The 27,673-nt window shown below is 40.2% G+C and overlaps 1 protein-coding gene across 2 annotated transcripts in view; it reads left to right on the forward strand.

The window, feature by feature from the left end:
- RGPD4 (RANBP2 like and GRIP domain containing 4) overlaps positions 1-25,204 on the forward strand; it is a 60,774-nt gene extending 35,570 nt beyond the window's left edge. The window contains exons 21-30 of one of the 2 annotated variants that reach the window (XM_090021354.1): positions 2,325-2,402; positions 9,940-10,107; positions 10,385-10,477; positions 13,007-13,212; positions 15,085-15,322; positions 15,885-15,983; positions 17,228-17,370; positions 21,111-21,384; positions 21,565-21,899; positions 23,468-25,204. In XM_090021354.1, the coding sequence (XP_089877480.1) occupies positions 2,325-2,402; positions 9,940-10,107; positions 10,385-10,477; positions 13,007-13,212; positions 15,085-15,322; positions 15,885-15,983; positions 17,228-17,370; positions 21,111-21,384; positions 21,565-21,899; positions 23,468-23,773 (1,940 nt within the window). In that variant the 3' untranslated portion in view covers positions 23,774-25,204. The remainder of the gene's footprint in view (positions 1-2,324; positions 2,403-9,939; positions 10,108-10,384; positions 10,478-13,006; positions 13,213-15,084; positions 15,323-15,884; positions 15,984-17,227; positions 17,371-21,110; positions 21,385-21,564; positions 21,900-23,467) is intronic. The other variant, XM_090021345.1, reaches the window with a different exon arrangement.
- Positions 25,205-27,673: the final 2,469 nt, after the last annotated feature.

Below are 27,673 nucleotides of genomic sequence, written 5' to 3' on the forward strand. Positions count from 1 at the left end.
AATTTTTGGTTATATTCCAATACAATTGCCATATAGTACCATATTTACCCAAGTACAAGATGAAGAGTACTCCTCCTCTCCTCTCCACACTGCTTTTGCTACCTGCAGTCTTAAATCCCCACACCCCCTTCCTCCCATCTCTCCCTCCTGTATTTCTGTTTTGTGTCAGCCCTCCATCCCTGCTGCAGTCTGGGGCAAAGAGCATGGTTCCAGCCCAGCCCCATAGCAGTGGTGCAAAGCCAGCACTGCTGTTCCAGCCTAGCCCTGTAGCAGAGGTGCTGGCTCCCTATGCACTGCTACTACAGGGCTCGGTTGGAGTAATCTCTTGTGCACCAGGCTGTAGCAGCGATGGAGCCTGCCAGTGCAGAGCAAAAGTAAGGAGTATAGCAGAGGTGATAGGAAGTGTTGAGTGAGAGGAGTGGGGGTCACAGACTTGGGTCTGCAGGGCAGGAGTAGTGAGATGTTCAGAGGCAGCGGGTGGGGGGCAGGTGGCAACTGCCTACCCCCCCTGCTGCCTTGTGCTTGATTGTAAGGCACAGGTTCCTCCTTCATGTTAACGTGGGGGGAACCTCATCTAATCAATTAAATACAGTAGGTTCTAATATTAAGTTTAGGCTTCCTTTTTTTAGTTTGCCTTAGGTTTTTAACTTTTATTGCAAATACATCTTTAGCTTGAAGTATTAAGAACAGAAGTTCCATCTAGCTTGTATCCTGTCTCTGACAGTGGCAGAGATAGATGCTATCCCGGTAAAACATTAAACTAGATAGTTCTTAAGTAATCTATCCCCTATTTAATATCCTCCCTGGCATCTACCACTTAGCAGTATAAAGTTGCCAAAAGAAACTTCTCCAGCCATTCTGTTCAATAGCCATTTACAGATCTCTCAACTTTATGGTTCTGTGCTTTTTTTCCCTTCCACTTGTGTTTGTTGAAAATGCATGGAAGGGGTAACAAAACTGTCATGCTTGTCAGCAAGTGCAGTAAATGCTGGTTATGTTATCAGTGTGGCATTGTTCAGGTGCACTGTCTCCCTCCTATACATTCCTTCTTCCCTCCCTTCCCCCTTCCTTTGCCCCAGATTATGAACCTCTGATTTGCATTTTCTTTGGAGTGGTCAATTTACAGTTTACTGTATGTGCCTACAGCTAAACATTTGAATAAGACTCGGTAACTCCTAAGGCATGCCAAAAACAGCTGTTTCAGGCTTAATTGCTTTAACCTTAACCTGTACAAACAAGGGGTGAGGGGAGAAAGATGTGTTCTAAGATTCTTGAGTCTTGCCTCTTACACAAGACATACAAGTCCTTACACCTCTACTTTTTCTTTGGACAGTAGAGTTCAGAAAACTTGGTTTTATTCTTCATGGAGAGGTACAGTGCCTTAGTTAACAACTAACAGGTAACTGTTACAGTTGGCACTGCTTAGTGAGGGTGAAAACCAGGTTTATCAAATTATTTACCCTCTTGTAAATCTTGTAGCACTCAGGTGGTTTACATCTTACTAAGCCAGGAAAATGCTTGTTACTAAAACAATTTTGTGGTAGATAAAACTCGACTTTTAATCACAAGCGACCAAAGTGCAGTCTTCAGTTAACTACTTCAGATGTCCTGAAATTGGAGATTACAGCATGAAATCTTTCTTTGTAGACTGATGTTGAATGTGCTATGGTTTCATGTAAGCTAATAGCAACTTTGGTTTCACAGACTTTGAGACCTCAGCCTAGACTTGTTACCAGTAGTCGTATAACTAAGATTTCATCACATTGAATAGTTTGAACCTGGTGGAAGTTGACCTTTTTTTGGCAGACATGCCACAGATTAGCCCATTGCCTTCCCAGAGTGACACTTCAATCCCCTTCTGCCTGATCAGCTGCTCCAGGCAGGAAGCAGAAACCAATCTGTTGCTGTGTTGCCAGTCCATTCCCCACTCTACTGCCAGTCACGCACAGACTCCTTTGCCACTTGTGGTGCACATGCTACGAGTTGTTCACCTTTGTTCTAAAATGAAGCATGTGATATTGGACTCTATGGTGGCATAAAGCAGTAAGTGAAAAATGATTTATCGAAGTAGAAATAGATCCTCTTAGTAAAAAGTGTTGCCTAACATTGCAGAGTCTGTGGCTAAAATGGGCATTATTTGTATTTCAAGTAAATATGATATTTAAGTGGGTTGGATAAATTCATACACCACACAGTATAAACTCTTCAGTAACTAATTCCATGATCTGTAGATGTGAAGTGAAAGTCTTCAATAACATAGGTAAGTTTGTTTATGCCCCCTCAAAATACCAGGTGAACACTTACATCCACGCTTTATTTTCTAGGATTTAATTTTAGTCTTTTTAAATCTAATCCAATGGCCTTTTGGACCAGCACACCTTCATTTCATCCTGATAGTAAAGGTATTTACACACTGCACTGAATGCGTGATGAAATCACTCTGTAGTAGGTATTGACAGCTGGTCAAATGTGGCAAAGCAGTTGGCTCTCTAATAGTATGGAAATTAGATTCATTAACACGCATGCTGAGAGGAATAGTTAAAATTACTTCTTTAATTTTTTTATACCTGTGGTAGTTCGATATAAATTACTTCTGTTAATTTTTAATGTGTATTAATATCCACAACTGGTGGCGTTTGCAATGCTCAGCTGTGTGGTAGCTTCAGTTTGCTTCATATTTATCATAGGGTTTTAGATCTGTTTGCTAAAATCTTTCTGAAGAGAAGATTAAGGAAATTTACTGAGCGTGTCTGTCTGAAAGGCAGATGATTCTGGTATTCTTTATGAAGAATTTATAATTAGCTTACTTCCTAGTAGTTGACAGTGAGAATGGAAATGAATGTGTAAAAACAAACCTCTGACGGGGGAAGCAGACACAAATGAAACATCCAGCTCAGTTTTCCATAATGCCTCAATTTGAATTGGCCTGTCTGCAACTAGAAACATTCAGTTTGCTTGCTTATTCTTACTGGGTTTGCCTCTGGTTTTCATATCAAGTCACACGGTGAGGGATTGGAAAGTCAGTTCTTTAGCCATACAGCATGTGGTTCCGTAAGATGATGCTCTCCACCATTTTTAATTTTTGTGTTTGGGGTCACTAATGACTTGCTGAGAGCAACGTGCTTTATTTCTGGAGCCTTTATTTAAGAAGCAGTAAGCCTAACCATAGAAAATTCTCTACAGGTGGTGGTGTTTTAAAAAATACAAGGGTTTAAAGGATATATAAAGAATCTCTTGCTCATGGGTGCTGAGTGAGTACATGCAAACACTGTATAATTGAGACATCTACTAGTGTTACGAAAAGAAAAAAAATCAAATACAGTCTTTCCGAAACAAAATTTTGTCAAGGAAATTACTCCTCTATACCTAGAGGGCATAGCATAGTGTTTTACATTGTAATCTTAATAGATCACTAAGTTCAGTCACTACTAGCTCTACATTACAGTTCCAAGCTCGTTTCTTTTACCGTTTGTATATTTAAACTGGAGTAAATGTCCTTCTGTGTTGCCCTTAACTTGTCTTCTGATTTGGGGTTTTTTTTTAAATTGATCTTCCTCTTGTACACAGTAAAAAGCCTTTTAGTTTTATTGTAAAACACAGAGTAAGCATAATTTGGCTATAGCTTGTAAAAAAAAAAAAAAAGAGAGAGAGAAGAAAAAAACTAAGGTAAAAATGCTTTCAAATTGTTAATCTTTAACTTGTGCACTGTTCTTTGTGCCTTTAAACTGCTAAATCTCCACTCCACCTTCAATTTTGAGATGTTCCATTAAAGTACTTTATTATACAGAAAAAGCAAAAGCTTCTGTTTTTTAGAAACTTCAAACTGTTAATTCCTACTTGATTGATACTCTAAAGATATAGTAGTTGTATATTTATAATCGTTCTCACAATTTTGTGAATGTTAGCTTTTTTTTAAAAAGTTTTAAAATTGATCTACCTTTAGCTGCAGCTGCAGTAATTAACCTGATGTAGGTCCTCTGTTAATCCCCTCATCTGAATTAACTTTCAAGTTCATCCCTTAAATATGGCCAAAGGGCTTCTAGGAGCAATTTAGGGTATGGACATACATAATTAACATGTTTTAAACAACTTTTGAAACCTTTTTGAAGGGCCAGCTGTATGTACATACAAACCCTTTGAAACCATCCTAAAAGCACCTGAAATACCACAAAATAGAACCTCTTGAAATGAAGTCTTGTTGTGGAGGATTTCACTTCTCTCTGAAGAGAGGTAGAGCAGGTGGTGGGCTGCAGGCCACTGCTGGATACCTGCGGGATCCCTACAGCCTGCCCTCCCAACCAGCTCCTTGCTGGGACCTCCGCCCCTGCCAGGCTATTTCACTCCCCTCCTATTTCCCTCACCAGACCCCTGTTGACATGGGGGAAGAGGGAGCCTAGCTCTTCAGTTCCATTTCCCTCTACCTGTGACAGGGTGACAGGGGGAGAAGGGAAGTAGAGAGCACTGGACCTGCCCCTTGCTAGCTTTGCACCCCCTCTTTGCAAGGCTCTTGCCTCCCACTCTACCTCTTGCCTGGAGAAGGGAGGGGAGATAAAGGCCACACCATAGGTCACTGCTGCCTGTTGGTGCTAGAGGAGCTACAGTGTCCTGAAACACTCCAGCCAGCAACAGCAAAGAGCCACTTGTGTACCATGGCTGAAATACTACCTTTATGAAACATTTCCAGGTGTTTCACATAGAACCATTTCAGACATTACTTCTGTCCATACCCTTAGAAACATGTAAAGGCAACCTCGTTATAACTGTAACAGTAATTTCTGACTTGGCCTAAATGGAGGCATTGAGGGAGGGTTGTTAAGTATTCTGAAAAATAGTAAATCTTTCAATTATGCTTTAAATGGCATCTCATAATTGCATTAAAATCCTCAAAAATTAAATGCATGTCCTTATATTCTACAAAATAGTAATCTTGAATGACCAAGTATCATTGATACCTAGCTACTAAAGTCTAACTTATGTAGGTCTTCTTAATATGGGTGTTTGAGTTGAAATAAAAAGTAAAGACAGGATTGCTGAGAACAGTCGTGAATGAGTGCAACCTCTTTTTTATGAACTGAACTGACTTCACTTTTCCTTATTTCATGATTTGAGCAGACAAATCCTTTTGGGGGGGGTTATAGCTGAACAGCCCACTTAGCAATGTTGTGCACAACCTTCCATGGCTGTGTGTAGCAGTGTTAGAAGTCTTGCAAGTAGCTCAACCATATCTGCTCTTTTACTGGGTAGGAAAATAGAGAATTTTTTTAGAGTATATGGATAAACACTTTTCATTGCAAACCATTCTGTGCAATTGCCAGCAAGGTTTTAGGTAATAATTTAGAATTACGCCAGATCTGGGATTTCTGTCTGCAATAAGCAACGGTTCTTTTGCAACTAGTCTCTGAACTGTGCATTTAGTGAGCCTGGGCATTGGACTATTGAGGTCATAAATCCTAGCGTTCCAGGTATTGGACTCTCTCAGAGGATTTTGGCCATAGCCTTGTTACTTGAACTTGCACATACGTTAATATGTTCCCTTAGGCTTAGTTTGCATGAAAGCTATTTTCTGCATGTTAGAAATAACAGTGATGGATTTGGTGCACCCAGAAGGTGCCAGATTGGAAGCACTGGAAACTAATGTCCTTTAACTAGCTACAAACAGCATGGGCAGTGGCAGTGTGAAATGTACCTGCTTCAGCTTTGTTTTGGAGGAGCCACCACTAAGGTTGCATGCAACAAGCTTGCTGTTGCCTCTCGAGAGTAAATGTTAGTATGTTCCTACAACAGTTGTATTTTTTTTAAACTTGGTGTAAGACTGATAAGCGCTTTGGACTAAGGCTTCCTGGATTTGGAGTGGAGTGGATTTGGTTTGGATGAACTGATCAAGTGTGAGATTTGGCATGGTTGTGTTTGAGTGGTTAAAACTGTAGAAAAGAAAAGGAATCCTGCGTGGTTTGTTTAAATTCTGAACTGCTGTAGTTTTAACCCAGAAGTAAGCACGTCTTGGTTTTTTTTTTAACTAATTCCTTCCAACGTAATCAAAGGAATGTTTGGACTATTAAAAGCATATTTATATGATCTATTCTTTGCTGTTAGAGTAACTGCAGATGTTACTGTCTTTTTATTTGCAAAGGTCTTCTAAGGCTCTAAAAAGGTAGTTAATAATGTGATAGAAATAGTAAGTTCTGGGCAAGAAAATTCTTCCTAAGATGAACAGGGTTTGCAATTCAGGGTCAAACTGTCCTTTTCATCTCTTTAGTGTCCAAAAGCCAGAAGCTAGATACTGTTGGTCTTGGAACCATCTCACTGGCTGCCAGCATAGTTAAGATACAAATATGTTGCGGGGGGGGGGGAAGGGTTGCATGTGTTCTCCCCCCTTGGAAATCCAGCAAGAGTATTGGCAAGAGTATTGGTCCTTTATCCCTATTATGCTTTGTTTTTGGCTGGGTTTTTGTTTTATTTGAAGGTACTCTGGGCCATTTTCTAGGTAGGCCAGAACTGGACACAGTATTCCAGCTGTGGCCTGACCAGTGTTGCATAGAGGGGGAGGATCACCTCCTTGGCCCTGCTTGAGATGCACCTGTGGATGCAGGGCAAGGTGCGGTTAGCCCTGCCAACCATGACCTCGCATTGTCGGCCCCTGTTCATCTTGGAGTCAGTAATGACTCCAAGATCCCTTTCTGCCTCCATGCTCTCGAGAAGGGAGCTTCCCATCTTATAAGTGTGCTGCTGGTTACTACTGCCCAAGTACAGCACCCTGCACTTGTCAGTATTGAAACGCATCCTATTTTTTGTTAGCCCACCCCTGCAACCTATCCAGGTCTTGCTGCAGTCTTTCCCTCCCTACTAGTGCTCACCTCACCCCAATTTTTGGTATCATCAGCAAATTTAAACAGGTTGCTTTTCACCCCATTGTCCAAATTGCTGATAAATTAAACAGCACGGGCCCAAAGACCGAGCCCTGGGGAACTCCGCTGCCTGCTTCCCCCCAGGTCGAATACGACCCATCCACCACCACTCTTTGAGTATAGACTGCAGATTGGCTGAAGGGTTATCTGACTATAGGTATGAATGCCACAGTCGCCCAATTTTTTAATGAGGATGGGGTGGGAGACAGTGTCAAAGGCCTTGCTGAAGTCCAGAAAGACTACATCCACAGTGCCACTTGCATCCAGTGCTTTTGTGCCCTGATCATAAATCAGGTTGGTCTGACATGACCCGTACCTAATGAAACCGTGCTGGTTGCCCTTGAGCATCATCCCCGCTGCTAGCCCATCACAGATGTGCTCCTTGAGGATCTTCTTAAAGAGTTACCTCAATCCTAGGGAAAGACTGATGGGCCTGTAGTTGCCCGGATCCTCCCTTCTCCCTTTTTAAAGATGGGGACCACGTTGGCTATGTTCCAATCATCTGGCACCGGGCCCGAGCACCACGAGCTCTCATAAAGCTGTACCAAGGGCCCTGCAATAACTCCTGCTAGCTCCCTCAATACCCTGGGGTGGAAAACATCTAGACCCACTGATTTGAACACATCCAGCCCGTCCAGAAGCTCTCTAACTCGGTCCTCCCCAGCCTGAGGCCTGGAGACTTTCCCTTCGAGTCTGTCTTGCATCATGGTGGGGAAGTCCCGGTCCCTGCACAAGAAAATGGAGGTGAAGAATTGGTTAAAGAGCTCTGCTTTCTCCTCTGGCACACCCACCAAATTGCCCAGCATATCTTGCAGGGGCCCCGCGTTTCCCAGTGCTGCCTTCATCCTCCCTATATATTTGAAAAAGGACTTTTTATTATCTTTGATCTTGGACGCTAGTCCTAGCTCTATGTCCGCCTTAGCTTAGGCCGGAGCAGAGGAGGTATACTCTTTAGAGAGAGCACCCCGCTTCCACTGGGTGTACGCTGCCTTTTTGGCAATCAGGCATTCCTGGACACCCTTGGTGAGCCAGGGGGACTTTTGGGCACTCTTGCCTCCCTTGCTTCTTGTTGGGATAGTCACCCCTTGGGCCCCGAGTAATTGTCTCCTTAAGGAACAACCACTCATCTTGGGCACTGAGTTCCCCTGCCCTTGAGAACCCCAGTGCCTCTCCCACTAATCTCTCCTCAACTTGATGAAGTTGGTCCTCTTAAAGTCTAGGGCTACCGCCTCGCTGCAGGCCCTTGACACCGTGCACTGGATGGTGAATTCCAGGTCATTGCCTGTGGCCAGGATCAGGTCCAACAGGGCATTTCCTCTGGTGGGACTGTGCACCTCCTGAATTAAGTGGAGGTCCTGTATCTCGTCCAGGAACCTCCTGGAATGGTCCGACCCAACTGACTGTTCCTCCCAGCAGATGTCTGGGTAACTTAAATCACCCATGACAACTACATGTCTTGCCTTAAGTGCCTCTGCAAGCTGGCCTGAAAATTCCCAGTCCAGTTCCTCCCCTTGGTTGGGGGGTCTGTAGTAGACCCCCACCATTTAAATCCCTCTCCCCACGGGCCCCCTTGTATCTTGACCCAGAGCACGTCAGCTTGCCCCTCCTCTGACCCCATTCTGCTGGCAGAGGATGTGTATTGCTCCTTGACATAGAGCGCCACACCCCCGCCTTTCCTTCCTTCTCTATCCCGCCTGTAAAGCCTATAGCCCCTAATGCTAACTGCCCAGTCGTGGGATGAATCCCACCACGTTTCTGTAAGCCCTATTATGTCTGGGTCTGAACTGGCTATTCTGAGGGCGAGTTCCTCCTGTTTGTTCCCCATACTGCGATTATTGGTATACAGGCATTTAAAGCCTTGCCTAGCTGCATGTGCCACCCCCTGATTTAGGTGACTGTCTGGACCCCTGTTTCTTACCTGGGCACTCCTTGCTTTTGTCACCTGTCTTGCTCAGGTGGTGTCTCCACGTCTTCTTGCGGCCCCCTCCCCCTTGATCCTTAAAAAATTTGTTCACTTGTTAGATGGAAAAAAAAATCCTGTGCTGGCAGACACATTTGAGTATGGTAAAGCATGCTCAATTTTTCTGATTGCTTTAATCAGAAGTTGCAGATTGCCTAAGTATTGTTATATGAAGTGCCCCTTTCTGATATTATCCACTTGCCTACTTTGGCTGTGCCAAGCAAATACTGGTGTAGTACTGATGTGTTCAAACTTCTTCCTTTAGAAATGTTGAGAGAGGGTATGAGGAGAATCTTCTTGCTTTCTGGTAAGGGTAAAATGTTGAATGAAGGTATAGATGTGGCAGTTCCTTAGCTGGAAAAGCTAAACAATTAAAAATGACATAAGGCATAAGTGAACTTTAATGCTCCTGTCCCAAGTGAAGAATGGAAGTTAAAAATTGTAATAGTAATGCTATGTATTGCTTACATAACCGTGTGCTATGGCATCACGTTTTTAAAGGAGCCCTAAAAGTCCAGTTTAAATATAGAATGAATGTGTGTAATATAAAGTTGTTTCCAGTGGCAGGAATTTTAACTTTACTGACTCCAGAGAAAATCAAGTTGGTAGTTACTTGTAAAAATGTAAGGAGTAGTAAATCATGTAATTTGGCCTGCAGTTTTGATCTCGGAGCAGACTAACCTGTTTTCTTAAAAGATTAATTCTTTATTAAAAATTATACACTGCATTGCTCAAATTAATAAATACTTAGCATGCCAAATGTAACCTGCTTTCTTAAAAAGTTCTAAAAATTAAAATGCATCCAACAACAGCATTTTTTTATCTTGCTTAAGCAATGTGGCCAAAATCAGTAAGGATTATGAAAACTGAAAGATGTTTATGTGCTTCTTAATGTCCTGCCATAATACTTACTTTCTTGTAGCTAAATATATTTGCAACACAGGCTTTTTTTTTAAAACTTTTTTAGCCTTCAGAATGCTTTCAACTTTCTACTAATAATGAGAGTTTATTTTTCAGACTTGCTCTCAAACATTTTCATTTCAATTCTGTTATTTTTTTTTGGCTTTGTAATAGCTGAGAGCAAAAAGGAATCCCCTGTAGAAACTCAGTCTGATGATGTACTCATTGTTTATGAGTTGAAACCTACCCCTGAACAGAAGGCTCTTGCTGACTCTCTTAAACTCCCTTCAACGTTCTTCTGCTACAAGAACAAGGCTGGTTATGTCAGTGAAGAGGATGATGGTAAGGGATCGCTTTAAAAATTACCTCTGAGTTGAATTTGGGGGAACAATGTTATACCTAGACTCTGACTGATGGAATATCAACAGATGCTTAAAAGGGGAAAGTTAAACTTTAGCCAAAACTTGTTTTTGTTTTGGCTGTTCCCTTTTTAAATATAGAAGCTAGCCAGAATCAGGAACTTTGCAAGTGTAGTGAGCACAGTGCCTGTGACGAATTAGCTAGAGCTGTAAGTTCATAGAGGATGTCTGAACTGATGGACTCTCTTGACTTCTTTAAGATGAAGACTATGACACAGCTGTTAAGAAACTGAATGGAAAGTTATATGCTGATGATCGAGAGGAATGTACATCTTCACAAGATCCAGTGAAAGGTAAATCTTGAAACAACTGTCAACTACCCTTCTGAACTTGTTTAACATTGGTGGTGGTCTAGGACTCCCAGGCTTCCTACAGGGAAGCCATACAGCTTTAGGTCTCCAGCCATGCAGCACTCAGCATGCTAGGGCTGTGGTCAAAAGTAACGTGTCAGGCAACTTCCAGAACCCAGAGCAATTTTCTCTGCTCAATCAGCAGTCTGTCAAATTGGACTTAGTTGTACAATGACATGAGGAAGGGCATATTATCCCTGAAGTCTTATCTGACACCTCTCCGTTTACATTTGATGGTTTAACAAGATATATTATCAAGGAAATCCTACATGCATAGTCCTTGGGCCATAATGGCTACAACAGTGCCACTACTTAAGTTTTACAAAATACTTCTGTTCTCAAAAACTGACTTTCTTCAGACATTCTTGACTGCATGACATACCTCTATAAGCAAAAGTATATTGGCATGTTCCTGTTGGTCTGTGGTCATTGGATGTTCTTGTTGTGATCTGTAGTGAAAAAGATTTAGCAATATCAGTATCTAAACTACTATGTCCAAGTGTTGAAGCTGAAACTAAGAATTGCACCTGAATAACCATTACTTATTATTGACACCAGGTTGTCCTTTCTAGAATGAAGGTAAGCTCATGCTGGATCCCTTTTAAAAACCCTGTTTCTTTGAGAGAGTTTGAATGAGATGGGGTGGAAAAAAACACACAGGTTTGAAGATTTGGGCTTTACCACATCTTGGATGGTTATTTGAGGGATTAAGTGGTAGAAGAAGAAAAGCTTTATATGTAATATATTTTAATACATAACCTGTTGCTTTTGCTTGCTTGGATATAAATGTTATTGTCTTTCACGTACCTAAATGAAAGAGTGGAAAAGGCCAATGCAGTATACTCTCTTGATGCTTCCAACCTTAAATGTTTAAAACTAAAATTTTGAGGGAGCTAGTCAGATCTGAAAAATTAGCGGCTATTAGTTTCAGATACCCATGAAACACATTCCAGTTTGAGCTTACCCATTTAAGTATATTTTATGAAAAAGGTAAGTTAATAATTTAAAACCTAGCTTTGTTATAAAGGCTAGAGACAGTTTCTACAAAAACACTGATAGAAGACTGTTGAAATGCTCTTCTATTTGGATTTACCTTCTCCCTACCTGTCACTTGACAACAGCGGAGTGGTTTGTCTGGCATAAATTACTCTAGGTGGCATCTGGCAGAACAGTTGTTACAGCTTGACAACTTTCATATTGAAATGAAAAGCCCCCACTAGAAAAGGAGGGTTCTAAAATGAGTATTTCCCATTGGATCAACTCACTCTAGGTAATGAAAACAAATAAAATCTAACATGGATAATGAATATATAACTGGTCATCGTATTCAACAGTCATCAGTGGCTCAATGCCTACTTGGGAGGAGATATTGAGTGGGGTTCCCTAGGGATCTATCCTAGGTCCAGTTGAATATTGTTGAATATCTTCAGTAATAATTTGGATGATGGGATTCAGTGCATGCTTACCAAATTTGTGGATGACATCACGTTGTGTGGAGTTGCAGATACTCCAGAGGGTGTGGCTAGGATCCTGAGTGACCTGAACAGACTGGAGAAATGGTCTATGATCAGTCAGATACGATTCAGGAAGGACAGGTATAAAACCCTGCACTTGGGACAGAATAATTGCATGCACAAATACAGACGGGAATGTGGCTAGGCTACAGTACTGCAGCAAAGGACCTGAGAGGTACTGTAAGCTGAATGTAAGGTAACAGTGTGCTCTTCTTGCAAAAAAGGCAACCATATTCTAGGTTGTATTAAAGAAGCATTAGTTGCGAATCATGGGAAGCAATTGTTCTACTCTGTTCAGCATGGGTAAGGCTTCACCTAGAGTACCATGTTCAGTTTTGGACCCTACCCTTCATGCAGGATGTGGACAGTTTGGAAAGAGTGTAGGTGCACAGCAGCAAAAATTATTAGCATTCTGGGAGCTGAGACTTAAGACTAAAGGAATTAGGGTTAGTTAGTCTAGAGAAGAAGAGAAAGAGGGGGGAAGGGATTTGATAAGTTCAGATACCTGAATGGTGATCATAGAGAGGATGGGGATGGGCTTTTCTCTGTGGCTGTAGGGGATTAGAAGCAGTGCCCTCAAGCTGAAGCAAGGGAAATTTAGGTTGGAGATTAGGAAGAATTTTCTGGCTGTCATAGTGGTCAAGCATTGGAACGGGTTACCTAGACAAATTATGGAATCTCTATTTTTAGAAGTAGCAAGAGCAGGTTTGCCAGACACTTGGTTAGGATGGCTTAGTCAGGGGTGATCCTGCCTTGAGCAGGGGGGCTGGACTAGATGACCTTGTGAGGTCTTTTACAGCCCTACTTTCCTATTAACCTGTTATGAACTTGATTTGTTAAGTGTCAGCGCTAGCTGGCAAGCTGTATACCCAAGTGTTATCCCTTTGGTTTTAGCATTTCAGAAATATCTTGCCATCTTGTTTTCTGCTTTCAGTAATTTGTAGTCTGCTGTCTGTAGGTATGGCCTGTGAAAATGAACCAAAGAATGAGAGAGAGTGTGTCATTGTTTGGGAAAAGAAGCCAACTCCTGAGGAGAAGGTCAAAGCAGAGACTCTAATGCTCCCTTCTACATTTTTCTGTGGTGTCAGCAGTGATACTGATGAAGACCATGACAATCTGGATGATTTTCATGCAGAACTGATGAAAAAAGCTCAAGAAGTTAAAGTAGGAATTATATCTTTAAGCATGACTTTCAAATATGTTTTGTTTCATCATTTAAGAATTTCAACTTAAAAGGAACTTGTGACCCTTTGAAATTCATTGCATTAATGTTTGCTTTTTTTTAAAATGGATGTTGCTGCTCCCACATCTCAGTGTGCACTAGTTTCCCTTATTTGGGAGTAATCCCTTCAAGAGGTGCAGTTTAGACTAAATCTGATGGAACTATATGAAACTTTAAGACAATTTTAGATGTTTTCTTTTGATGCAATCTAAAGTTTAATTTGTGGGTTTCCCTTTTAAGTTTTTGTATTAAAGTAAATTACAAAATGAGTTATTCCTCACATGTCAAATATGGGTCCAGGGGCAGACACTATTACTGCTGAATATGTAGTCCTTGTTGATGCATGGTACCCCTGTACACAGGTAGGCCAGAAGGTGTTCTGTAGTCTGAAAGTTTCCTCCACATTCATGCATGTTATTTTGTGTTTTTAGAGTATCTCCCCAAATTTGGATGTTAACTTCAGTCTTACCAGCCCCTGTTTGGAGGCAATAGAAGCTTCCCTGTGTTGGTCAATTGAGCTCTGCACCTGCAGGGTCATGTTTGGTAGCTTTGATATTCATCTTAACTCCCTCCTGGGTCATCTCTACCAAAGCTGTAAGAAAATTATTTAACCCAGTTAAAATCTGGTTTGAAGAAAATGCTTTTGAAAAAATGCTTTAGAAAAAATTCAAGGGTAGAATTTAAGGCACTCCTTGTGCCCATATTGATTTAAGCTCAATTAGTAGTAGGGTGCTGAAGAAATCCCAAATACTGTTTTGAAATAACTTAAAAAAAATCAAATCTTAGTGTACCAAATTCTTCCAGCAGTGTTTTGAGAATTATGGATTTTAAAAAGTTATCTCAGTTTTACCACTGAGAGGTGAGAAATTGTGGCATCCAGCTTGAATATTCAGACTCTTACACTTCTCCCTGTGGCTTGCATACTGAGTTCTAGGAGTCAGGAGTTACCTGATTCTTCACAGATTGGCCACAAATTGGTGAGAACTGAAGGTGGTCAGCAACTCTCAAAGTTGCTGCTGCTGGTTCTTAGTAGACCAAGGTTTCTACCTTTCTGCAGTGTTCTTTGGCAAACAAATGGAGGAACAGCAGTGGAAAATGGGGTTTGATATTTTTCAGAGGAATTACAGACCCATGATTTTTCACCTTGAAGAACTGTGGAATCCTTTCAGCAGTGCTGCAGAATATTGGAACTGATTCACAAGATAAACCCTGAGACATTTTAAATACAAATCCATAGGGTCAAAAACTTTCTAATCTTAGTGTTCTTATCAATGCTTCACAATACAAGAATTGTGCTTTACGTATACACTTTGGATATATATTTACACACATATGCATACACATTTGTATGTGTACACATACATATTTATATTTATACACACCCAAACGCATTTATATATTTATACACACCCAAACGCATATAATATAATAAACATGCTTGCATATATGTGCACACATGCACTTATGCATGCACACCCACACACGCATCAGTGCACACAATTGTTCTCTGTGTGCATGTGTTCTGTTAGTGTTTTTGCCAAAGTTGTCTTCTGTTGCCAAGAATTCACCAAGAACACTAATAGACAGATAAATATTATAATACAGACAGATGATAATTAGAAACAGACAGATGATGAGAGAGTTCCCTTCCCTGCCAACCCCAGTAAGAAAATGAGCAAAGAACTGACACTGCAGGGGCTGTGAGTCTAATGAGGTTGAAAACCACTGTTCCAGGTGTTTCAAATGATAGCCTCCTCTAAAATATTCACTGGAAACTTAAAAAGAAAAAAAATCATGTCTTGTTTCTTTTAAAGGAGTTTCAAGAAAATGAAGTTACCAGTTCATCTGATGCAGTCTTTACCAGTGAAGTATCTGTTCCCTCATTCAGTGAGGAAGCAATATCTGTTCAATCCACCATTACATGTGAAGAACCAGTGTCTACCACAGAATGTACAAATGTATCTCAGACTTTATTGGGGACTGATGACAAGCCTGTAGATTTGTCAACTAAAAAGGAAAATGATCCAAATTCTGCAGACTCGACAGTTCAAGGTAGGATGCAGTCTTGTGGTTTAAAACCATACTTCTTTATGTACCAAGGTTAACAAATTTAATATCTTGCTTCTGTTTAATACAGTAACTTCATTAAAGTAAATAAATTGGCTTAGTTTGAGAACTGATGTAGTTAATGAAAACTGGACCTGGACCTTAAAAATCCCACAAACATTCAGTATTTTTACCAAAAAAAAGTAACATTCCAGGACATTAATATTCATTAATTGTGGGAGGTTCTTTTTATATAAACAGTGAGGCACTACTAAAATTCCATAGTTCTGCCCAGAAAAGTATGGTAACTTCTTCAACATTTTTTATACAGTTCCAAAAGAACCAATATATTTGTTCGTTAGGGTATGTTTAAACCTTGTCAGGCTTACTTTGCTTTGTCACCATACATTGACCTTCAGTGGAAAATTAGAGAGAGAGGTGAAACTATTTTTTACCATTTTGGTGTCTTGTAAATGTTATAGTAACATATGGGATAGAATAGGGAAAAATTGCTTTGGGAAGGAGGAAAATCCTAAATAATCCTAAAACTTGTTTCTTACTGTGATAGGAACTGGACCCATCTCATTTGGATTTGACACTGCTGCTGGCTTGTCGTTTGCTGATCTGGCTTCAAAAAATTCTGGGGACTTTGCTTTTGGTTCTAAAGGTAAGCTTCATATCTGTATTTGGAAACAAACTCATATTGGACTGACTTTATGCTAAGTAGTTACCATATTTTTTTCACTTACCGATGCACCCAGAAAAGATGCACCTTTTGAGAAGGCATAATGAAAAGAAAAAAATCTTTAGAGTAATGGCTGAACCCTGGCCATTGCTGCCCAGCCAGAACTACAGTCTTAACCTTGTCATAGTCACTGCTGAATTTGTCAGCAGCTTTTGGCTGCTCAGAAAAAGCTATTGCCAGTTGTGCAATGGATATGAAAGTTAAAACTGTGACACTGCCCTCACTTTCTGCAACCACAGAGGTCACTGACACGCATTCAGTTAAAGGTCCTATGGGAACTGATATGCAATCCCAACAGTCGCACTTCCAGCCTTGCCACGTGTGTGGCCAGAGGTGCGATAATGGGATTGAAGATCAGATCCCAATCGCACCCTATTGCTGGTCCAGGGGAAGCGGAGGATCATGATCTAGGGCACCCCCTGCACCAGCAAGTAGCAAGCTGTGTGCCTCTGCATCTGTGGCTCAGAGCACCAGTCAGCTGATTGGCCCTCCCAGCACTGGGAGTGAGCTGGAGTTTTGAGAGGCTCTGGTGTACTCACAATGCAGGGAGTGCCAGCTAGGTGACTGACACTTCCAGCCTCAGGAGTGCCAGAGCCCCTCAAGACTGGTGCAGTCCTGAGTGTGGGAGTGCCAGTCCCCCAGCCATGGGAGCTTACTAGGGTGAAGGGCTCTAATGTACTTGTGGCTAGAAGCACTGATCAGCTGACTGGCATCCCTAGCCATAGAAATCTTAGGCTCTGGTGCACTCCCAAAGCTGAGAGCACCAATCAGCTGATCAGCTCTGACTACACCTACAGTTCAAGGCATGATGGGAACCAGCCACAAAATTATAACATATATTTTGTGTAATTGTGGTATTAACTGCATGAACTGGGTTAGTATAGATGCGATTAACTTGTTAATCATGTCCTAAATGTAAAGTCTGCCAAGGGCCAGCGAAACAGGATCACAGCAGTCATTACATCATCTCTGTGCTTGTATTCCAGCCTCCAAATTGGCCACCCTGCTTAAAGCATTGTACGCTAACTTGGGGAGAGGGAGAGGGGCATGTGGTATGTGAGTTCATTGATTTTCTGCCCATGTTTAAGTTACTACTGAATCCATATCCTGTGTGTGTATATTTAAATTTTGGAAAAATATTTATACCTTAAATCTTTTATAACTAGATAAGAACTTCAAGTGGGCAAATACTGGAGCAACAGTATTTGGAGTACACACAACCAGTAAAGGAGAGGAAGAGGATGGTAGTGATGAAGAAGAGGTCCATAGTGAAGATATCCACTTTGAACCTATAGTGTCCTTGCCAGAGGTAACTGTGACCAAAGTCGGCTTTAAAAGAGTACTATCAAGATGATACAGTGTTAGCAGTAGACATAATAAAATAAGTAGATTAGAATTAATTTTAAAACTAAATTTTCCTACGCAATGCTTGCATTTTCTTTGTATTCTGCTTGGATGCAAAGGTTGCTGCTGCTTAAAAGAAAAAAGAAGAAGGTCTCACGTAAGCACTGCTCACTCCTCATTTCTGCCTTAAAAATAAATGTTGTCAAAGTAAGACCCATTTTAGGGAGTTGCCTAGCTTTCCAGTAGGACAGAGCATGATTTTAACCCTGAGAGGTCCAGAGAAATTTTACTTTGAAGTTATTAGTGTATGGTAAAATCTGCCTTAGATTTTCTTGAGGTTCTAAAACACTTGAACTTAAGCCTCTATGGGTATATCTGCTGTTGCGGTTCAGTAGTAGAATCCATGTCTGCCATGCAGAAGACCTGTGTTCAATTCCTAGACACCCATATAACTGCAGCTGTTGAGGCACTGAGCATCTGGACTCGGTCTGTCCTTTGGATTGCTTCTTTGTGGTCTAAGGGGGGTGGATGGTCTGGGCAGTCTCTACTCCTCCTTACTCCTGCCTAGGCATATGTGTCAAAGGTCTGGGTGACCTCACACATACACTGTGATTCAGTAGGATCGACGGTTGCCTACTACTACAGGTGTACTTACATGTAGAAACCTCAGTTTTGTAGGTAAACACAAACGTCAAAGATTTTTATATTTGTGAAGTTTCACTTAAATCTCAGAAGCAGCTTGCCAGACCTCAAATCCTAGTAAAAACATCCTGGCTAAAGACTTCCTTGTTGAAACTGATTTTTAAAGGTCAGTTATTTAACTTGTGGTAAAACAAGTGGCAGTTTTCTTGGTTTTTTGTTTTTTATATAATATGGAATTCCCTTGTTTAGAGAATCTCTTTGACTTCCACTTATAAGTAATGTAGCCATCCCAATTCAAGCTTATAACATTGTTCCACCATTTTGTATATTGTGTTCTTTGCCCTCCAACCCAAAGGGAGACCATACCAGGATCACTGAGCAGTAAGACACTGAAACGAGCTTGTGAACAATTTTTAGTTGAGTAGCTAGTTGGTAAAAGAAATGGTTTCAAGAGCTAGGAGGAACAGCTATTTTATTGTTAGTCACCAAGAAGGGCAGAATATAAATCAGCTAAATGAAGTATTGTAGCAGACAGCAGAATGAGCTTCAGAAAATGTTCTGCAAATTCATTCAGTTTTAATCTGATAGGAAGTGAAACTGGAACTGTGAATGCAGCTTGGTTTACTAAGGATGTTACCACCATATTGAAAATGTTGCTAAGATGATTACAGTATTTATTCAAATAGAATACAACCCTGATTATAAAATGACCCCCGATTAATCGGATTCTAGATATGGAAAATTATAACAAATATATACATTTTCCAGGTATAACATCTAATTTATTGTAGATTTGCCTTGAATTTGTCTCCCTTCTACTGCTACGTTAGGGAAAATTTAAATTTGGGGTGGGTCAGATAGCCTTTTGCTGTTTGCTTCCCCGCAACTTTTTCCCCTGGCAGCCCCTTCTTCCTCTCCTTACTGTAAGACCCTGCTCTCCCTGAGTACATGGAAGTGAGGAGCAAAATTGCAAACAATACCCTTGAAATTAAACATGGCTGTAGCAGCTGCATGTAGTTCCCATGCATGTAGTTTATCCAGAATCAGTGAACGTTACCTTTATAAACTGCTGCAAGCTTTAGCAAATTACCTCCAGAGACACACTTTGAGTATCACTTTGGCAACTGCTTATATTATAGCACAAACTATGCAAGCTATTAGTCCAAAGTCACAGGCTCATGGTTTACTACATAGTTCATTGGGCTGGGCCCCACCAGAGTCAACAGCATTTGAAACCACAGTGACCTCACAGCTCAACACTCCTCAGTATGTGTGCACTCCAGATACCACTTCCAAAGGATCCATGTGCTAATTATGACTGGAAGTGGGTGTTTTTGTCTCAAGTTATGGGATGCTCCAAAATTTTATATGCAGATGAGGCACAAGGGCAGCTTCGTCCAGCTTCACTGCTTGGTGGGTGGTACCACACTAATATGTGCAAGGCTGAAAGAGAGGGGGTACCAGTGAGTCTGAGTGAATTGTAGGTGATGGAGTGGCTCACCATGACTTGAAAAAGAGTTGGTGGTGAGGGGGACTGCACTTAATGAGCACTACTGTATGTTTTATTCAAATGGGCTGCACTAACCTATTCTTGTGGTAGGCTTCCGTGTGTTTTATAGTCATGCTCAGTGGTGGCTACATTAAAACAACTTCATAGTTGGTTTCCATTGATGAGCACATGCTGCTCTTGGCAGCAGTTATAATTATAGTATATTTAGTGAGGTTTTGTTGCATGTTGTTATAAGGTGAGGGGCTTCTCCCCCCACCCCCCATGCCAACAGGATGGGGTAATCTTGTCTTTTATTCAAGTAAATATGGTAATTGAGTGCAAACTGAGTTAGAAAAGACCTTTTTTTTTTTTTTTTTTTTTTTTTTTTTTTTTTTTTTAAGACAAACCTTTGTTTTTTTCCTGTAACTAGACTGCTGCAACAGTAATAAATGTGGTTTCAAAAAACATTAACTAAAACACCATTTGGAGGTGAGATACTGTGCCTTTTATATGCAGCATCCTTGAATCTTAAGAGTTAGGCTGAGAGAGAAATAGCATATTTCAGGGGCTGCAAACCACAGATGCTGGGTGAATAGCACCTTCATTTTCACTGTCTATTAAGTTAACATTATTTAGTTCAGCTTAGAAATAAGCTCCTTGCATCAACTTAGTATCTTCTCTCAAACTCTGCATAACCTGGCTCCATCTTCGCTATTATGTTTTTTCTTCCCTGCTATTACTGTTCTTCCTTCTCTTCATGTGTACTTCCACAAAACATCTCTGGTTTATCACCTTGTTTACTCCTACAGCCACACCTTTTTAAGCATTTCCTTGCTCCAGAAGAACTCTAGCAACTAATATTTTTTAAACATTTTTCTATAGAGACTAGAAACTTTATTTACACAAGATAATTATGTTTATCTTGAGTGGTCTAATAGTATGTAACAAGTTTTTTGAGGACACGCTACCCAATGTTCCACAGATAGCATACTACTAAAGAAGTGCTGTTAGCATGTATTTAAAAAAAAGAAAAAAAAATTAAATTCCTGCGGCACACCTGTGTATCAACAAAACTTAGAAATGTAGTGGGGATCCCTACCAAAAAATGTGGCTGTGTAAAGCCTTAGAAAAGTGTATGACCACCAGAAACTATTCTAGAACTTTGTCAATTACTCCTAAATTTTAAATTTTCTAATCTAGTTTCAGACAGTTTGTTCAGTTCCTCTTAAGTGTGGGCAGGTATCGCCTCTAGCTGTGGATTTGTGTTCGGAGTCTGAAGTAGAAATGTTTGAGGGAAGTCTTCTTAAAAGTGTGCAGAACTACAATGGCAGGAAGCAGGGCAGGGTGAAACTTTATAGATTAATTCAAAGAGGTATAAACTTTCATAGGCAACCACCTCAGTTATGTCTCTCTGAGCCAGTGAGTCCTAAGGTGTCACATGCCCTGCCTTGTGCCTAATATAGTTACCTACCTCTAGGACTACAGTGGAAAGCAACTACAAAGGCTCTTATATGCGTGAAAAATTCACTGGTGATAGTGCTGTCCAGGAAAACATGAATTTTCTTATTTTGTAGGTGGAAGTTAAATCTGGAGAAGAAGATGAAGAAATTCTATTTAAAGAGAGGGCAAAACTCTACAGATGGGACAGGGAGGTGTCTCAGTGGAAAGAACGTGGAGTTGGAGAGATCAAGATCCTCTTCCATACCCAGAAGAAATATTATAGAATTCTGATGAGAAGGGACCAGGTTCTTAAAGTCTGTGCAAATCATTTTATCACAAAATCCATGAACTTAAAGCCCTTGAATACATCAAACAATGCTTTAGTTTGGACTGCCGCAGATCACTCTGGTGCGTTTTAGTGGATGAAATGTTTTGGGGGTATGGGAAGAGGGGGAATTGTATGGCTTGGAGAAACATCTATACAACACTTTTCTAAATGCATAAGACAACTGGAAGGTTTTTTTTGTTTCTGTTGAAACTGATGCTGAATATGCTTGGAGTAATCTCTTTGGGAATTTTGAATTTCAGATGGTGAAGGAAAAGTAGAACAACTTGCGGTCAGATTTAAAAACCAAGAGATGGCTGATTCTTTTAAGAGGAGATTTGAAGAGTGCCAACGAAGCTCATCAGAACTGCAGAAAAGACATGTATCCCTGGCAGCAGGACTGTCAAAGGAGAGCAACCCTGTGGTGTATTTTGAAGTTTCTGCTGATGATGAACCAATAGGACACGTAACCATGGAACTGTTTTCAAATATTGTTCCTCGCACTGCTGAAAACTTCAGGGCCCTGTGCACAGGGGAAAAAGGATTTGGGTTCAAGAACTCCACATTTTTTAGAATAGTTCCTGATTTTATGTGCCAGGTAAGTGCAAGTTCAGGCCTTAAGCAACAGTAAACTAAATCCATCTTGGCTGACTGGCATTTTGTCAGACTTTATGAAGAAATTACGTAAGATTATTTTCATAGGATTTCGTATTACAAGAATTGCTTATTACTTAAAAGTGGATTTACAAAAAACTTTTCAATTCAGTGGGTGGGTTTTTACTTGGTTCCAAAGTTCAGATCTAATTTGAAAAGTGGTGCGTATGTTTTTTCTAAATGTGTTTTTTCTCTTGTATCCTGCCTCAGGGATTTCAGTAGGAAAATTTCATTTACAACTAAAAATATTGGGTTGGGAAAGGCCAAGTGGAGTGCTTTTTCTGGCTCAGTATAAAACCAGTAATAAAGATTTTGCCAGTCAAATGCTTGTATTGGTTTACCTGCATACTTCAAATATATATCTGAACTTGAAATAGAAAACATAAGGAGAGTTGGTGGGGGGCAGAGGCTTTTCATAGCATTTACAACATCTTGTCAGTATTTAAGAATTTGGAGAGTAATAGATTTAATAAGACCTGGTTGGTCTCCTCCTTTCATGCCTTGCCTTACTGTGTAACTGCTTACTAAATGCATTCTTTATACTCGCTTCATTTTGACCCATTTCTTTTTTTCTATTTTTTTTTTTTTTTAAGTCCCAGGAGTGGTGATTTTCAGCTGTGCCACTTAGTAATGCTAATATTCCATATGCTTGTAAATGCCACTACCTTTCTGAATAGAGAATGTAGTTCTGATTCTGAAAGGCACTAAATAGCTCTACTAGCTGCTGAACATCTTATGCTATTGCAAGTTTATGCTGGCTCATGTGTTCTTTCACAAAGATAAATTTAAGAATTTGTCTGTTTTTGCAGGGCCAACCCTTGTAAAATTGTTGATCACTTTACGTGCCAGAACAGATTCAGTCAGAACACAGCATACTAGTAGTATAAGGGTGTGGAAAGATATTCAGGGAAGGAGGGGCACTAAAAATAGCCCAGTGCCAGGGAGAGGGTAGGAAAAGCACAGCCTTTAGACTGGGGTCAGCAGCTAGGCTTCCCAGCCCTGGGCCTGAATTGGGAACTGTACAGATGTTCAAAACAGATGAGTCAAAAAATGGACAACCCGATCTAAAGTTAGGTGTACCTTAGAGGTAGGGTTAGCTTGGATTGATCTAAAAATAGCTGATCCAATTTAACCGTCCTGAACTTATGTACTGTTCGCGCTAAGATTGACTTGTGTGAACTAAATTTGATTGGGTAGCCATTTTCGACGCAGTCTAACCTTCCCCTAATGTCTGTACCCAGCCTAAGATAACTTGGTGCTTTGCAGTTTGGTCCTGAACTTGAAAGGTAAGAAATAAAATCTCATGGGAAGAATTAATAATTTTGGTTTGCTTTGTTTGTCTAGCTTGCACAAAGTGAAGCATGAAAAAACACAATCTTCTTGTTCTAAAAGAAAAAAACTATCTCTAGCTCTAATTTTCTAATGCAGTAGTTTTCTGTGGAAAACAGCAAGTTTTCTACTTCATAAATATATTTGGGTTTAGAAGTTTTAATAAATCTCTAATACTTTCAGGGAGGAGATATCACTAAACAAGATGGAACAGGTGGACGGTCCATTTATGGAGAGGCATTTGAGGATGAGAACTTTGAAGTAAAACACACTGGTCCTGGATTACTCTCAATGGCAAACAGGGGCCGAGACACAAATAATTCTCAATTTTTTATTACACTTAAAAAAGCAGAACACTTGGACTTTAAACATGTGGTATTTGGATTTGTGAAGGATGGCATGGATGTTGTGAAAAAGATGGAATCTTTTGGTTCTCCCAAGGGAGTAGTGAGCAGAAGAATTGTTATTACAGACTGTGGACAAATATAGAATCATCGCTTTAATCTCATACCAATAATCTTTTAACAGCCTAAGTTGAAGTTTATCTGTTGGCCAATTATGTTCAGCATTTTGAAATGAACACTTCTGATGTATAAATGTAAAATTTATAGCTTTATAGCCAAGTATTTTTTTTAATTTGTTCTAATTGATTTTGCATGTTGTGAAATAAAACAGTTCAAGCACTGGTGCATTTCAGGTGTATTTTGTTATTCTGACATCTGTATTAAATGTCCATTTTCAAATTAAATCCTAGTCTTGTTAAAGCAATGGTCTGTGTCTTCACTTTGGTTTGTACAAGGAATATTACCGTTTCAGCTGTTCTGGCTTGCTGCTCTGCTGTATCAACATCTTGAGTAAGAGGATTTAGTATGGAAGTGCTGGAGACACATGTGGAAACAGCTAATGGATTCACCTTTTAACATCATCCCTGTAAGCAGGACCACTTTGTTTTATACACTAAGGGCTTGTATTTGCTACTTGGTAGTGTTGTGAGTAGTATTTGGGTACCCGAACACTGATGTTGGTAAATTACCGCCTGTGTAAGGTTGTTATAGGCTTTCATTGTCGAGATCTAATGGATACATGTAAGGTCTCTTTTTGTCATTGGGCTTTTCTGCACATACTGTTCCTATGTACAGTGGCATACTACTAATAAAATATTTGACTATAGGATAAATGAACCTAGTAATGCTTATTGGGTGGGAAAACTGGAAACAAAAAAACAAACCCTGAAAATTATTATTCTGTAGACTTGCACCAAATGTTACTGGGTGACCTTTTTGTCACCATGCTGCTTGAATCGTTTGGAGCAAATGCAGTTTTTGGTTCTTTTTATGATAGCTTGTTTCTACTGACTGGCAAATGTTGGCTTAAATTTAGTACAGAGCAACAAAGTAATTATGTGTAAATTACACTTATTAAGTAAAGAGGGTTTTTCTGTTAAACCTTTATAAACATGATTAATGAGTTAAAGCAATTAAGAAATTTTTGTGAAGTATGTAGATAATGTGCGAATCCTTCATATATAAAAAGCAATCTTTTCACTTTTTAATAAAATACTTTAGTTCTTCATAACATCAGTTTTGTAAAATAATCAGTTTTACTATATGAATTAAGCTAGGAAAAGTGGGGAGGATTGCAGAAATGTGTTTTATGTTCTGTTCTTTCTGTGACTTTTTTAAAAAAAGTAAACAAAATGTAATTGCATCCATGGTTTTCTGTTGCTTTAAACTTGTGGAGCTAAATTAATGAGTCTGGAGCTTTCCATCCTCATGATTTGAAACTGTAGTTGAGTAGCAACAAGATTCAAATTATGATTTTATTACACATTATCTATTGATAGTTATAAAAAGAAGTTCAATGTAAAATGAAACTTTTTGCATTGTTTTTGCATAAATTTAAATAAAATTGAATTGGGAATTTGGTGGTTTTTTTTCTGGTTTACTGATATAAAAGCAATCAAGGAAACAAACGGTGAACTTCTGAATTGTGTTTCTTAACTTCAGCTCTACCAGAATTCCAAAACAGTCTAGTAAAGTTGGGATATTTTAGGATGGGTATAGAGCGATGTAATGCTTAGATTGTTCTAAATACCTTTTTAACACCATTGGGTCAGAGTTTTTAGTGAGTTATCTGCAGTAACTCCCATGCACTCTTTTGAGTGACAGTTAATGTAGAACCCATCACCATTTAAGTGCATCTCAGGCTATTCTTTCCTGAGGTGTCACTTCTGCACTCATCAATGTGAAACTTCATTTGCCCTTTCGTTGCCCATTCACTCAATTTTTAAGATCCTCCTGTAGTTCTTTAGTCAGCTGTTGTTTGTACCATTTTGAATGACTTATTGTTATGTGGCAACTCGGTCATGTCCCTATTCATCTTACCTCAAACCATCTATGAACATACAAAATTGTTTGTGCACACCCCTTGCAGACCCCACTTCACATTCCTAGGGATCTACTGAACTCAAGGAGGTGGCCAACTAATTTGTAAGTAGCTCCCAGTGCTGGCTGCTATTTTTATGGGTTGGCAGGCCCCCTATACTTCTGGGCAAGGGCCCCTGGCAGTCTTGCTCCTTCCTGGAGGTTGTCAGATGACTCCAGCTGCCACTTAAATTGCTTAACAGTGTTTCCCTTAATGACTTCCATAAGCCTAATCAGAGGATTAAGCCTGCAGAAGCCATTAACTGATGCTGTATTAAGCAATCTAAGCATTTCAACCCTAAAATCAAATATTAAAGTAAAGCTATGCATATCAGGAATTTAACTAAATGCTGAGGTGGTATTAGTTACAACTCTAAACTGAAATATTTTATTAAAATAAATCTATGTACAGCATGAATTCTAACTAATACCAGCTATTTACACTTTGTTAACAAATGCCAATGATATATGCTGTATTAAAGGACATAAAAAGGAGTTTACTAAAACTGAATGCTAACCTTGAGACAGGCAGTTCATGCTAGGTATTAAGTGCAAGCATGCTGCATCCAGCCACAGTTACTGCAGACAGTCTCAGTGGGGTGAGCACTTGTCCATGCACAGAGATGGCATGTCCAGTGTCACCGAGTTCATTGGAATGATGAGGCAGCATCTTGCCAGGGTGTAAAGATGTGGAAAATTGGTCACAGACAGAGTCCCAGAACATGGGCATCCAGTACTGATAAAGTTCATATAAGCAGCATGTTCATTGTAGTGCTCTTTCCCCCATCCCAGGCTTGCTAGCAGCAGCTGAGACTCACAACTTGGAATAGGCACCTGATTGGGGTCCAAGATGTGAACAGCACTAAGGAAGAAGGCAGTCAGCTGTCTGAACTGTGGTGGCAGTGATGCCTGTAATACTGGTTTAGCTTCACAGCTGTTGCCTGAAATAGGTCCCTTCTGTGCTGGTTTTCATGTGGACAGCTTGATAGTTCTTGCAATGCCCTATCTTTGGCCCAGTTTATCAAATCTATCTGCTTGTGTGTGATGGATCACAGCCTGCTAGCTTTCAAACCATGGTAGGAGCTCCATGAACCAGGTAGTGCTGTCAACTACAATTCTCATTTGATCTTAAATGTTACCTTGCCCTAACAGCCTGCAAAGTTTAAGCATGCACTGTGTGCTGGGTGTGACTTCTAGCTCCTCACTTGAAATGTGCTGGTAGTGCTGCATATGCTTGGTGTGGTAATGGACTGTGCTGAACCACGAATTCTACTATGTGAGCACAGGCTCTGGTGGCAGCAGCACAGTGCTGTGTGAGTTCCCATTTTGACAGGCAATGGAGTCCCTGTACTGGACCTTATGTCCTGGAGCTTGAAGGCTTTCTTGAAGGAAGACACTAAGCTATCCACATCAGGAAACTCTGCTAGATGTCACTTGCTAAAGACAGAATGTGTGCATTGCAAGTAATGTGACCTGCATTTGGCAGCATTCATTGAAGTACATCAGAGAAAGTCTTGCACATGTAAATAGCATTGCTGGACACGAATGGTGAGATCTTATTAAACTCTACCCCATAGCTGACAATTACTTTCACAATTGCTTGCGACGTGACAGAAAAAATGACAGGCGAGGTGAACTGGCACTGTTTGAAACACAGACAGGGTCCTGATCTGTCTGGCTCCCTGGTACAAATAAGTGTTTATGAACACTTCTTCTTGTGGGTTAGTGGATTCATCAGCCTCAACGGAAGATTCATACTCTGCCAAGGCATTATTTGTAGATCATACATGTGAAGCAATCACAGTAGGGAGATGGTCTTGATGAAGATTGTTGGCACATGGAAAACTGCTAGCATTGGGCATGTGTTGTTTCACATAGTCCCTTAACTGGGAGTGATCAAGTTTCTCCAGCAGGATGTTCACTGCTGTGAAAGCCTCCATGAGTGAAAATGCTGCACCTCACCTTA

The sequence above is a fragment of the Crocodylus siamensis genome, chromosome 1, assembly GCF_052110815.1.
Source record: "Crocodylus siamensis isolate JL-2025a chromosome 1, ASM5211081v1, whole genome shotgun sequence".
Classification (NCBI taxonomy): Eukaryota; Metazoa; Chordata; order Crocodylia; family Crocodylidae; genus Crocodylus; species Crocodylus siamensis.